Below are 13,411 nucleotides of genomic sequence, written 5' to 3'. Positions count from 1 at the left end.
TGGAAGGAAGGGAAAGGGATGACGGGCGTGACCACATGCCATCTCTGAGCCCCCGGAATCAGAGAGGAAACCGCAGAACACCCTAGATACCAAACCTGGTTCGATGCAGGACTTGAAAGGGTCGGCCAGTTATGGAGATAAGACAAATTCATACCAATCACAGAATTAGAAGAAGCTCTCCAATTGCATCCAATCCCGATCTTCCTCTACCTACGTTTGAAAGGCATCCTATCCAAAAGCGAATGTAAAACTAAGATACGAAGAGAACTTGCGCCCTTTGAGAAAGTGCTGGATACAACTACCACGAATAAAGGCTTGATAGCACGCATGTACAGTGCCCCGATCTGTAAAGACCAAGTCTCAAACCCCTGCCTCAAAGAAAAATGGGAAAAGGACTTTGACAGAGAATTTGACCAGCAGGCATGGGATACCATTTGCAAAACACCATCTCGAATATCAATCGCTGCTCAATACAAACTACACGCGATAAAGTTACTTCACAGATGGCAGTACGACCCTCACAGACTATCGAAAATGTACCAGACCAACAGCCCGAAATGCTGGAGACAATGTGGAATGGAAGCTAACTACTGGCACATGTGGTGGGATTGCCCCAAAGTCTGCATATACTGGAACAAAGTCCTAGGATGGATTAAACAAATAGACGGCATTGAAAGAAACCCATCTCCCCTCCTGGCTTTATTTGGCCTAGAAGAGGTAGACGATGAGATCAGGATAAAAGGGCCGGCATCCCCTCTGGTATTAGCTGCGAGAGCCGGCCTGGTCATGAAATGGAAATCTCTGCACCTCCCAGTTAAAAAAGAATGGATTAACACTGCAACGAACATTTACACAATGAAAAAAATAACGGCAGCCCTCCACGATAAGGCGGCCCGACACGAAGAAATTTGGTGCGACTTCGCTAACCAGTATATCGCAAGCCAGAAACAAAACAACCCAAAAGATCAAGAATCCCCGTAAGCAGCACTCTCCAACGAGAAGCGAATGCCACCCAACATGTTACAAGCAAACAAGGCTATCATAAGTCCTGAGCTTAAGCGAACCACCTGTGATAAATGTCCCATCCTGCGTTAACCACAAACTGAGTTTTTGCCAACGAACTGGAAGAATCCGACATGCCATCTTGGAAAGGGAGGGGGGTGGGGGGAGTGAATACGATAACTTAACCCAAACGGGGAGGGGTAGACAATTCAGTCAAAAGTGCTGTATCCATTCAATCACAATGCAATACTGGTGTAACAATGTGAATATAACATGCACGTACCTGTATGTATTGCCCTTATGTTTTAAAATCAATAAAATTTAATACAAAAAAAAAGAATAAATGGGACAAGGCAATTATCGAAATCATTACAGAAAGAACATTAACAGTCTGCATAAAGGTTAGGCTATAGTGATGATTTAATGGTGACTTTTTGATTGGGCAAGGCATGTAGTCACCTAACTGGAGTTCAATTCCACATACGTGTGCCTATTGTAACAACTTCTTGATTTGCACTGAAAGTTCTCCACAGTGGATCCAAAGGCCCCACAGTTCCCATCTTACAAAGAAACAGAATAATTGCAATCACACTCTACCGGACAGAGCATTCCCTATGCCCCATGAACATCTGTACCTGGTGAGCTTGTGCACCGGATGTGCAAGGGGTCGTCCAGCTTGGCGATGGCATCCTGGATAATGTTCTCTGCCTCGCTGACTGTTCCCTGAATAATACTGAACTGGTCATCGAGGAGCTTCTGGTGTAGATTCTGTTCCTGTGCTTTCTGTTTGGGGAAAGAAAAACAAAAGGGCATGATTTCTCATAGGATCCACACAAACCCTCTGCACAGCTGTGCTTAATGGCAACAGATGAGAGTCCACAGGTCAGGGATCTGATGGTTTTGAGCCAAAACTAAAGTTTTAACACAAAGTAGAAGACCACCAACTGTGGGTCTATATTAAACTCTTGGCTGACCTCAGGACAATACATATTTCTTAATTTAGGATGCTTGTTTTGCCTGTATGATATCATACAGGCAAAACAAGCATCCTAAATTATGATATCATACAGGCAAAACAAGCATCCTAAATTAAGAAATATGTATTGTCCTGAGGTCAGCCAAGAGTTTAATACAGACTCACAGTCTATATATATATAGATATATTTTATTTATTTTAGCATTTGTAGCAGCGCACTGAACCCTCAGGTATCTAGGCACTAGTTACATTAGGGAAAGGGGAAGGGGAGTACAGGTAAAGGTAAACAGGGAAGTAGGAAGCGTATGTTCAGGACGTTCAGCAGTAATAGTATAATGGCTCAGAGGAACTTAGGCAACAAAACAGGTTGTCAGGTTTCTCCTAAAGGACCAATAGGAGGGTTCCATTTTCAAGCAAAAGGGGAGATTGTTCCACAGCTTGGCAGCAACGACAGAGATGCTTGAGCCTCCTGCAGATTAGCGATTGAAGCTGGACACTTTGAGCAAGTGGTCGTGTGAGGATCTTAGTGGGCAAGAGGGGGTGTATTTTCCACACGCTGACAGGTAGGCAGATGCTGTTTCGGAGAGGCACTTGTTAACTATGGAGAGGATTTTGAAGTTGATCCACTCTCGGATCGGCAGCTAAAGGGCGTCTTTTCTGGCTTCTGAGACGTGGGTGTTTTTGATAAGTCTTAGGGTAGCTCGGAAGGCATTGTTTTGGATGATTGTAACCTTTTCAGGTTGCGTTCTGAAGTGCCAGCAAAGAGGACATTGCAGTAGTACAACTTGGCCCCAGTGATGGCTCTGGCAATTGTGAGGCGATTGGGTATGGAGAGGAAAGGCTTGCTGGCGTTGATCAGTTTGGCCGTGTGGGCAGCAGCGGAGGAGATTGCGTTAACTTGACGTGAGAGGTCGAGTGAGGCATCTAGATCAACAGTCAGAGTTTTGGCAGCAGGTGAGATCGGGATTAGGTTGCCGTCGATGTTGAAGGAAATATATATATATATACACACACACACACACACACACACACACACACACACACACACACAAATGTAAACAAGTATTGCAGATCAACGGCTCTTACAACCAGAACTGAGCATATCCCCTCCCGGAAGCCCCTCTTTCCCTGGAAATTAAATACCCCCAGAGAAATCAGCACTATCTACAAAATGTCATACTAATTGCATTTTAAATAACAGGATATTGTATGCCTGGAATAGAGCCTGAGATGAGACCTGGTCATTATAGGGAAAGTGCAGTATTGAAAAGTACCTGCTCTGTGAGCTGCCCATGCAACCTTTTCACTTCCTGTGCATTCCGGTCTTTCTCTTGGCGTAGCAGGGCTTCGCTCTCCTCGACGGCAGCCTTTATACTTAGCAGCTCTGAATCCTTGGCCGTGACTGTGCTTCGTAGGGAATCCTTTTCGGCTTCAAGTGCCTCAACTCTGGTGTTCAACTGGGAGCCAGTCTGAAACAGTGCAACACTTTCATAAGAGAGCAATCCCATGCCACCATCTTAATGAACCAATCCCATCCTATCGTGACCATACACATTCTGTATAAATGTCTTAACTAAAAGTCATTGTCCCAGTGTCATAATAATCCCACGCAGTACCATCATGGTAACTAGCCAATCACATACCACCAACATGACAAACCAACCGTAAAACAATGTCCTAACAAGCCAAGATAGGACACTAAAAAAAGAAAAACTATTTGTATTTATTTTATTTATATAGCGCAACCAGGCCCAAAGGCTACCGGGCGCATGTCTTCAAAACAGTTGTTACATCATTACAAGAGCATAGTACAAAGCAGAGGAATACAGGAACAGTGCAAGTTAGTCAGGCATATATAACAAACAGGAGGAAATATCGGCTATTCAGTATGACACTTGGTGATCTGAGGCGGCTAGCCAGAGTTTAGCTATGGATTTAAATAAGTTAAGTGGAGATAGGTTTCTAATAGTGAGAGGCACAGTGTTCCAAAGTTTGGCTGCCAGGACTGGGAAGCTAGTCCCTCTGGCTGTTTGGAGCTTGAATCTGGGAATTGAGAGGCTCTGGCTATGGGCAGACCTAAGTGCCCGAGGAGGGATATATTGAGTAAACCGCGACGCTAGGTAGATAGGGGCCTGGTTGTGAATGCATTTGTAAGTAAGGGCGAGTGATTTTAGTGAGATCCTTTGGGCGACTGAAAGCCAGTGAAGGTTCTTCCTAGTTTCAGAGATGTGTGCTGATCTAGGGATGTTGAGGGCTGCTCTAATGGCGTTATTCTGAGTTTATTGATGTTGCACTGGTTAGTGCCTTGGTACAGTACGTTGCAGTAGTCAAGTTTGGACATAACCAATGTCCTGGCGAGGGTGATGCAGTTCTGCGTAGAGAGGAAAGGGCGACAGGCTGTGATCAGCTTGCATGTATAGGCTGATGCGAATGCATTGGTTAATCTGTGAAGGGAGAGTGTGGAGTCTAGGTAGATTCCCAAGGTTTTTGTGTCTTTGGATACTTTGATGATGTTGCCATCGATATTGAAGTAACTGAACAAGGGGTTCAACTTGTTAAGTCTTTGTTGAGTACCTAGAATGAGGAGCTCTGTCTTGTCATCATTAAGACAGAGCTCATGTTGTGCCATCCAGGCTTGGATGACCTGGAAAATGTCATTTAGTGATTTAGAATCTACAGAGTAATCGCCAGTGATGGGAATGAGTATCTGGGTGTCATCGGCGTAATTAGTGTAGGTGACACCCAGATAATCAAGCACATCGAACAGGGGTTTTGTGAACACATTATAGAGGGTGGGGGATACACATGACACTTGAGGGACCCCGCAGGGGACTTGCGCTGGGTCAGCTGAGGAGGTTGGGGAGAATACTCTCATGTGTCTTGTCTAGGAATGACCTAATCCAGTTGGTGGATCACTCTTGCCATGAAAATGTAAGTATTTAACTTCACAAATGAGTATCCATTGTGTTCCAGTCGTTTAGCATGCCTTTCAAAGAACGCACACTGCTAAACGTGCATTAATGGAATATTCTGGTCTATGGGTAAATAGGTTTGTGTTAAAAACAATATAGTGCACTGTTTGTTCGTTTCATCAGATATCAAAAAGAAAACATTTCATGCAAAGGTGTAAGAAATTGGGGTTACAGGAGGGATACAAGGGGGTCACATTTCCCGCACAATTGTAGGCAGGGTGGATATAAAGCCTTTTATCCTCCCTCCCGCCCCCCACAATCAGAGGCAAGGGTTTTATTTTTATTTGTTCCAAGAAGTGAAGTGATTAAACAGCAGGGCAGCGTTAAGCAAAAATCAGGGCTAAGCGAGAGCGGACATCCAGGCCTGCAAACAGCAGCAGATAAGCACAAGGCATTAACAGTGATGGAAACCAGTCACAACCAGGCAATTAACATTGGGCACACTGCTTTGATGAGACACAGGATTCAGCTATTTACAAGGCGCTGAAAATGCAATTCATGTTTTATACATGTACATGTTTACATTACATTCAGTTCGTGACTTCCTCACCTATTACATCCGCTCACTCGCATGTGCGGCTATAAAATGAATGCAAGTGCAGGTGAACATATGAGGCCAGGGGATCAGTGCAAGGTCCTTATGTGGGAATGTATACAGTTGGTGTATACTTTCAGTTGTCTCAATGAAGTCTTTAAAAAGGGGAGTACAGATCCAATTCCAGGTCAACACATATAGGACATGTTATTTGATCCATCAACATGTATAGTCTGTTTATTCTGCAAATTATCTCAAAGTACTGCAGAGTAATATTCAGGGCTATTTGAAGGATTTTGGGCACCTTATGCAAAATGACTCCATGCATACCAGGCCCTGAACTCCAGGCCCAAAATGCCAAAAATGTAATATGCAGAAATAGCCTCATAGGGTAAGGAATCGAAGATTTTACCCAGAACAAGCCGCATTTGCGAGGTGTTACTCATATGCCCAGGAAATAGATTCATGTACTCGCTGACCAACCCTACCTCAAGGGATATAGCAAAGAGCAAACCTGATTAAAGGTTTGTCTTTAGCGCGTGTCTGTCAGATTCTTGTGTACCACTGCTCAGCTGAAATGCCTTGTGGTTGTGTGGGCGTGGCATGATCCAAATTCAATAAGATCACCTTGGCTACTGGGAACAGTGCAATTGTGAAAGAGTCAGTAGCCAGAGAGGATGTGGCTCTCCAAGGAAAGAATCCTCATAAGTAGCAGTAGCCAGGCGTGGACGCTGCCAGTTGAATCCAGGCGAGGGGGTGCGACTGTGCGATGGCATCGCTTATTTATTTATTTATTCCTGGTTTTGGGCAACTGGACTAGGAGAGCATGGCTCGTGATGAGAGAACAGGGATGACATGTCCCTCTACGGGTGAGGATCATGACGCCCCCGCTTTCCCTCCGCCCTGGTCCATGTGCAGTTTTTGCAGTGCATCCCGTTCCCCGGCGCCACCTCTCAGAGGATTCCCGGTGATTCTTTCGTCTCTTACTACTGGAGGGGAAGGGGGTATATCTATTGCAACAAAGACAACCAGGGCGTCGGGCAGGCACATGTTTGGCACTACTCCGAGAACAGCACACAATTTAGTGGACACACCAGGTGATGCGATCCGCCAATCTTGGCATGCAGTGGCAGCAGCTGGGCACCAAGTGACCAAAACTAAGAAGGAAAGGAGCAAAATGAAGTGTTCATAAAGCAGTTTCGGTAGAGTGTATTAAAATAAATATCCAGGAAATGCCACCAAAACGTAGCACATGAAATGCCACGTGCATGAAATTGCTTAGCCTGTGCCCCTCAATCTGCATGAAATGCCCTGCAGCGTCATATATGCCCATCAGTGTGCCATAGATTATGGTCCACCAATGCTACAGTAAACCTGCAGAGTGCCACATAATTTTACATACCAATGCCACAGCATATTGTACAGGCAGAGTATTTACACCCTAAAATCAATGAATGATGCCTGAGATTTAATTGGAAAAGGACTGCATAAAAACACAAAGCACAGAGCCCCCTAAACTCTCACTAGCACCCTTGCCCCCGAGATTTTGATAGGAGGTACCCCTAAAATTAACAGGACTACCTGCAGTATCCACCACCTTCCAATCAGCTGAGATGGACGGAAAGCCCAGAAGCGTCCATGCATGCATGTGGCCTCCTTCCAAAACAACAAATACAGCACAGAAAACCACAGTAAAGCCAAAAGAGACATCCTAAATGGAGCTCAATCAGGGCAACTATGCAGGCATGGACTGGCCTATTATGCAGGCATGGACTGGCCTATGGGGCACTCTGGAGACGGTCGGCCTCTGGACCTTGGGCCTCTTGTGTGCTAACCTATTTTAGTTCCAAATGTTCTCATAGCAAAAGGGTTGGGCTTGCTGAAAATGCGTAATATGGGGCCTCTTGTGGTTAGCAGTCCATCCCTGCAATGTAACAGCATGTCACATGCACGGTCTCCCTGGAATTACACATACCGACTTGGGCTTTCCTGAATGAAATGCACTGTAATGCAGAAATATGGGACCAAAAATAATTGGCTTTCCAATGTGTGCAGGGAGAAGAGGCTTTATGGCCGTGCAGAAATGATGCAGGACAGACAAGTAGAAAACCTGCACGTTCCTTTCACGTTTAGCATGTGGCCATCAAATGCCCAAACAGTGTACATGTCGCAAGCGGACTGCCAAGTGCAGTCATAGCAAATGTTGCGGGTACACACGAGTGGATGCTGGCTGTTAGATCCGGCCTCTGCGGCTCTGCGCGCGGGGAGACCGGATTAGTGAAAGCACAAGGCCGCGCGGCATCTGTGTCGCAGCTCCAGCGTGAGCTTAGAAACCACGCAGCACACAGTACTCAGGTTGGCCCGGAACTGCCTCCCGTACTCGGGGGCAGGGCTTTTATTAGAGCACCCTGCGTCCCCACGTAGCGGGACGCAGGGCGGATATAACATTCTCCTTTATTTCAAATAAGGTTAACACTAAACACAAACATGCTATAAACTTCAGTTCAAACAACATTAAACTGTTATACATCCCTGGACCCTCCTTACTCACAGTCCACGTGGAGCCGACTACCATATATAGTCTTTGAGCCTGGCGGGCGGTCTTGTGGCAGTTCTCAAGCTATATCGCCCGTCTCTGGGGGTGACCCCCGCTGTCCCACTGGGTGTCTCACCTTCACTGTCTGGCTCACCCATGTCCGGCTCGCTCCACTGCTCCCACGTCCTGTCACCCACTGCGGTCTCGTCCTGGCGGGAAGCAGGCTCTTCTTCGTTGGCCTGGAATGCCTCCTCTTCCTGGTGGCCTTCGCCATCGGTCCACAGGTTGCGTGGCACCGCCTTGAACCACGACGCATTTCGTGTCACCTGGCGGCGCCCTCTCGTTACCGTCACCATGGTCCCTTGCTTGCCACTGACGGTCCATGGGAGCTCTTCGTATCTGGTGTCCAGTTTTGACTTTGTCGGATTTCACAACATGACCACCTGGTGGTCGGATGGTCTCGCCCTCCTCCTGGCACTCATGTGTGCGTTGGCACTCGTTCTCCTTCTCTCTGTACGCTCCTTATCGACTTTGTCCGGGGTCCTGCTGGGGTGATGTGGAATCGAGGATTTTATTACGGTGCCATACATGAGGTCAGCTGGCGGGACGCCCGTCGTGTTGTGAAGGGTGACTCGGTAGCTCTGCAGAAAACAGTACAGGTCAATTTTCCACGGGCTGGCGTTCGCCTTGGACATTCTTAGTACTTTGTTCAGGGCCCTCATGAAACGTTCTACATCGCCGTTCGCCTGGGGCCATCTCGGCATGATGTGATGGTACTTGAGATTTAGTTTGTGCAAATACTTTTTGAATTCCTCCCCTTGGAAAGGGGCATCATTGTCGCTCTTGATGGTGGTGGGTAAACCATGTGTCGCAAACATTCTCCATGGCATGGATGACCGCCTCTGCTGCTGTGGATTCCACTATTTCGACCTCGGGGTACCGGGAGTGGTCATCAATGACTACCGGGAGGTAGAGGCCTTCCTGTAGTGTGCAGAAATCGATGCTGATGGCATGCCAACGGCTACGGCCACGTTCCGCTGACTGAATGGGTTCTGGTTCAGGCGGAGCCCCGCTTCTCTGGCAGGGTAGGCATGTGCTTACCAGATTTTCGACCTTCTCGTCGATCTGTGGGAACCACACCCGGTGCCTGATCCGACCTTGTGCCCGTGCCATCCATTGATGTCCTTCGTGGGCCAGTGCCACTATTCTGTCTTGTATGCTCTGTGGGATGACAGTCCGATTCCCCCTGAGCAGCAGTCCGCTCTCCGTGATTGACAGGTCTCGTCTTACGGTGAACATCCCGGAGAGAAAAACCTTTGCTTCCACTGTCCTGTTATGGGTGTTCTTCATGAAGGTCTTCCAGTCGCCTGAGATGATGTCGTCCTTCACTAGGTCGCAACATGGGTCTTTGTGGGTCACAGACTCAATGTCCTCAATGCTGACCGCCTTTGGCCTCATGGCTCGCACCACCTGGCATATGTGCTCCTCGGTCTCTTCGGCCACTTGGACTTCTTGTGAGGTTGCTGCTCGAGGGTGCCTTGAGAGGAAGTCCGCCGGGTTTCCATTTCCCGGCTGGTAGGCCAGTTCAAAAGTGTACTGCTGGAGGTGCAGCAACCATTTCGTTATCCTTGCCGGGGGGTGTGACGACGTGCCCATGAAGATGGGTAGTAGGGGTTTGTGATCTGTGACCGCCGTAAATCTCCGTCCATAGAGGTATAGGTGAAAGTGACGACACCCCCATAGTACGGCAATGGCCTCCTTCTTGATATGGGAGTACCGTTGTTCTGTCATGGTGAGAGCTCTTGATGCATATGCGATGGGCCTCTTCTCCCCCTCTTTGGTGACCTGCATGAGGATGGCCCCTAACCCTACGGGGCTCGCATCCATGAACAATTCTGTCGGGAGCTCGGTGTTATAGTACGCCATTTTTGTGTCAACAGACAGGGACCCCTTAATGTTTTCGAAAGCTTCCTGGCACTCCTTCCCCCATTCCCATTTGGGGTTAAGCTTGGTCAGCTCGCCTAAGGGCTCCGAGAGAGTGGCCAGATTCCGGATGAACCTGCCTCAGTAGGTGGCCATGCCCAGGAAACTGCACACTTCCTTGGGTGTCATTGGCGGGCTTGCGGCTTGAATGTCTGCAACATTCTGGGGGTCAGGGGAAATGCCTGTGCTGCTGAATTTTTACCCAAAAAACGTGATTTCCGATTTGAGAAACTCGCACTTTTCCTTATGTATGGTTAATCCAGCGCCTTCTAACCTGCCCAGTAGCGTTTGGAGCCTCTTGAGAGGTTCTTCCTTGTCATGAGCGTGAATCAGGATATCGTCACTCACGTTGAGAACGCCAGGTATCAGGGACGTCATTTCACCAAAATGCCAGGGGTAGCGGAAGTGACATCACACGACCCTTGACCCCGGGTGACATCACAGGAAGTGATGTCATTTGATCCCACCCCGAAGTGATATCGCGGGATGCGATGGAACGCGACCTTTCACCCGTGGACAAAACAGGAAGTGCTATCGCATCGCATTGTACACTACAAAAAATATGGTTACGATATCACTATAATGTGATGTACATTTCATACAAGAATGGATCGCCATATGTATCGTTAAGATCAGTGTGTATAGGCCCATATTACCAAATTACTGTGAATGCAAGCACCATGACCAAATGATGATGTGTTGTTATATAGCACTTACGCTTAAGAACAGACTAAATCAGTGACTCACCCCCTGAAGTGTGCCTGAAATAAAACTTTAATGAGTATCAATTATTGTATAGAATTCCAGAAAGACTTTATTTGGTATTCCTAATCTTTCTTATTTAGGGTCAGTGCTGAAAGTGTTAGACTTGTGTCAATCCTTTTCTTCTTTTTTTAAGGGGCTTTAACAAGAAAGCCAGCCACTCCAAAACTAAAGAGCCACATGGTGCATGAGCTTGCATTACTACAAAAAAAAGTTTTTAAAAAAAACATTTTTTTTTTCTTTTTTTTTTCTAGAGGTCGCAAGGGTGACCTCTGGCGACCCCCAAATGACGTCCCTGCCAGGTATGTCTCGGATGACCTCTTGAATTGTCTGTTGGAAGACTTCGGCCGCCGATGATATCCCGAAGCTGAGGCGTTTGCACCTCCGCAACCCCAGATGTGTTGAGAAGGTCGTTATGTAGCGAGAGTCTCTGTGAAGCTTTAACTGGTGGTATCCTGCTTTCAGATCAACTTTGGAGAACACTTGCGACCCTGTGAGGTCAGCCACGATTTCGTCGAGCATGGGTGTGATGTGGCGCTCCCGCTTGATGGCGGTGTTCGGAAGACGCATGTCTATGCAAATCCGGACTTTGCCGGGCTGTTTAGGCTTGTCACTACCATCGGGGAGACCTATGGTGTGGGCCCAGTCACCTCCTCTATTATTCCCGCTTCTTCCAGCGCTTTGAGTTCTTTCTCCACTTGTTCTCGCATGTGGAACGGTGTCCTCCTGTGTCTCACTGCCTTCGGCTGTACCGACTCGTCAATGTGGAGTCTGATAGTCTTGCCTTTCAGACACCCTATTCCCTTTTGCAGGTAGGGATAGAGCTTCAAAATGTTCTCGACTTCTTGCACTTCATCCACTTGGCCAATGAACTTGACTAACCCCAGATCTTCAGCCGCGTCCCCACTCAAGAGGCATTCAATCCCCGCCTTCACGACGTAGATTTTTGACCGCAGTCTGTTTTCGCCGTGGATGAGAGTGGTGCGGAACCTGCCGACGACCGGTAGGGGCTTCCTGCTGCTGTACGCAAACAGCAGTGTGTCCGTGTCCTTCAGATCTGGTTGGGGTTGTAACGTTTGGAACATGTTTGTGGGCATGACATTCACGGAGGCTCCTGTGTCGATGGTCATCCATACTTGCTGATTTTGAAGGGTGACCAGACATTTGCCTTTGGAGATGATTTCTCTGTGTTATCTGCCCTTGATCCAACGCAGACACTAGGTAGACCTTCCTCCCTTTTCTCCATTGTTCCTTGCCGGCTTCATGTTGTATGCCTGACCCATCATCCTCTTCTTCCTCGGTCGAAGAATTGGCCATTTCGACTCACCTTGCGCTGGCCTGCTTCTTCTTCTTGGTCCCGCTCTTTTCTTGAGTGTTCTGCGGGGGCTGTGCCGGGGTGCCCACTGACCGGCATACCTTCGCATAGTGGTCCTTTCTACCACATGCCTCGCATGTTGTTCGTTGCGCGGGGCAGTTACGCCGTCCATGTCGCGGTCCACCACACCATCCACACTCTGTGGGACCTGGGACACTTGGCTGCCACCTGTTTTGTGCGTAGCTGCCACCAGCCTCGTCCCTCGTGAATTGTCTGTTGGTGACATGGGACACCATGGCTGTAGTGAGGGCGGGCTGTAGTTTTTGTAGCGTTGCCTCCATGTTGGCAGCCCTGGTATGTGCCAGTTCTCTTTGTCGACCCCACTCGAGAATCCGTGTAAGGGAGATGCCTTTCTCACCAAGTGCCATCCGTCTCAGTTTTTCCGAATGGATGCCATTGATGAGTTGCCTCCGGATTTCTTTTTCTACGTTGGTAAATTCACAAGACATAGCCAACTTCCTCAGCCGTGTGTAGTAGGCGTCCAACGTTTCTTCTTCTGCCTGAATGGTGGTGCAGAATATGAAGGTCTCATAGTCCGGGTTTAATTGTGGAAGGAAGTGCGCCGTCGGGGCATCTTTTGCTTGTTGGTATGCGTCCTGGCCATCATCAATGGTTAAAGAGTTAAGTATGCCTAGTACCTCGTCCCCCACGTTTAGCAGCAGGTGCGACCTCATTTTCCTGGCAGTCGTTATGTCCTTGCATTCCATCGCCATTTCGAATTTCTGGATCCATAGCTGCCACCTGGGGCCAACTGATGGGTCAGTGAATGGGTCGAAAGGCTGGATCATACCCGGGGAGCTCCCTTGCGGGTGAGCCTGTGCTGTTGACATCGAAAGGTTTGCTGCCAATCTCGACGGTGTGCCGGGTCTGGGGGTGGATGTTCCGGTAGCCATGCTGGGGTTCACTTGCCTCACCCTGGTGCAGGTCCCTGGGCGATCCCTTGACTGTCCAGATGGGCAGCAGTTGCCAGGTCCGGCACTCACCACGTGCTGAATTAGTAGCTGTGGATCAGCATTGGGCCTTCCCTGACGTTTTCCTGGCGTTTCTGGCTCATGGGAGGCAGATGGAGTCCTGGCGCCTCCACGTTTTGGTGGTCCGCCCTTTGTAGGATCGGTCAGGTTGATGCAGGTGGGGGTTGTTTCCCCCTGGTGTCTTTTTTTTTTTGGGGGGGGTGGGGGTTCACGTTTGTATCGCCCCCCACCGGGTGTCCAAAAAATTAAGATTCGATGGCCGTGGGCCATCAGCAGCCTGTCGAGCGCCGAGCGTGTGT

At 48.3% G+C, this 13,411-nt stretch overlaps 1 protein-coding gene across 1 annotated transcript in view; it reads right to left on the bottom strand.

The window, feature by feature from the left end:
- Positions 1 to 13,411, bottom strand: part of HIP1R (huntingtin interacting protein 1 related) — a 541,423-nt gene that overhangs the window by 168,783 nt on the left and 359,229 nt on the right. Inside the window, exons 18-19 of the mRNA XM_069619635.1 lie at positions 3,253 to 3,447; positions 1,638 to 1,785 (exon numbers count right to left, since the gene is read on the bottom strand). Of these exons, the coding sequence (XP_069475736.1) occupies positions 1,638 to 1,785; positions 3,253 to 3,447 (343 nt within the window). The remainder of the gene's footprint in view (positions 1 to 1,637; positions 1,786 to 3,252; positions 3,448 to 13,411) is intronic.

The sequence above is a fragment of the Ambystoma mexicanum genome, chromosome 10 (genome assembly GCF_040938575.1).
Source record: "Ambystoma mexicanum isolate Mex_15411 chromosome 10, UKY_AmexF1_1, whole genome shotgun sequence".
In the NCBI taxonomy this organism is placed as follows: domain Eukaryota; kingdom Metazoa; phylum Chordata; class Amphibia; order Caudata; family Ambystomatidae; genus Ambystoma; species Ambystoma mexicanum.
The sequence above is the reverse complement of the archived record's forward strand: the minus strand, read 5'-3'. Positions and strand labels throughout refer to the sequence as shown.